The sequence below is a fragment of the Montipora capricornis genome, chromosome 5 (genome assembly GCF_036669925.1).
Source record: "Montipora capricornis isolate CH-2021 chromosome 5, ASM3666992v2, whole genome shotgun sequence".
Taxonomy (NCBI): Eukaryota; Metazoa; Cnidaria; class Anthozoa; order Scleractinia; family Acroporidae; genus Montipora; species Montipora capricornis.
Window position 1 is genome coordinate 29,242,030 of NC_090887.1, and position 641 is coordinate 29,242,670.

Here is a 641-nt window from a genome sequence, read left to right on the forward strand (position 1 = left end):
TGCAACCTTCAGAACTACTGTAGATGCTGCTATGTTATGAAAAAGCACTATGTACCATTTGGGAGGCTAAGTCTAAAAAACACTAACATTTTGTATGCAAACTTTAAAACTTAGGGTATTCTCTCACCAGTATTTTCAACTGTTTAAAACTTAGGGTATTCTCTCACCAGTATTTTCAACATGAACTACACTGTGTTAATAAAAATAATGTATTAATAAATCGAATATTTTATTCAGTATTTTTAAAACTGTGTATTATCTCTATTCAGAGTCACTTTGGATGGCATGTCTCTGTCTCCTAGGAGAGCGTGGTGTGTGTCTATGTTGCCTTTTTCGCTTGCCTTTACCACTTCTATGCGCGATAGAGACTGGTGTTGAATGCTGTTCGGGGGTTGGGGTGTGGTTGTTCCTTTCATCCTCCTCCTCTTCCTCCACTGAGTGTTCGCCTCCTGATGCAGGCTCAGTGTCTGCTAAAGCCCAGGCTACATTATGCCTGGGCATTTGCCTTTCCGATGGCACACCCTCAACTCTTGGTACACGAGGCCTCAGGTCCTCTCGCTGGCTGTTGTGTATCTGCTGCTGGAGTCGTTCCATCAGTACACATGCCCTTTCCGACCTCCAGATTGGACGACGGACCACCC

The 641-nt window shown here is 43.8% G+C and overlaps 1 protein-coding gene across 1 annotated transcript in view; it reads right to left on the reverse strand.

Moving 5' to 3' along the window:
* Nucleotides 1–261: 261 nt before the first annotated feature.
* LOC138048661 (uncharacterized protein C14orf93-like) overlaps nt 262–641 on the reverse strand; it is a 4,964-nt gene continuing 4,584 nt past the window's right edge. Inside the window, exon 6 of the mRNA XM_068894814.1 lies at nt 262–641. This exon is cut by the window's right edge and continues 115 nt beyond it. Within this exon, the coding sequence (XP_068750915.1) occupies nt 262–641 (380 nt within the window).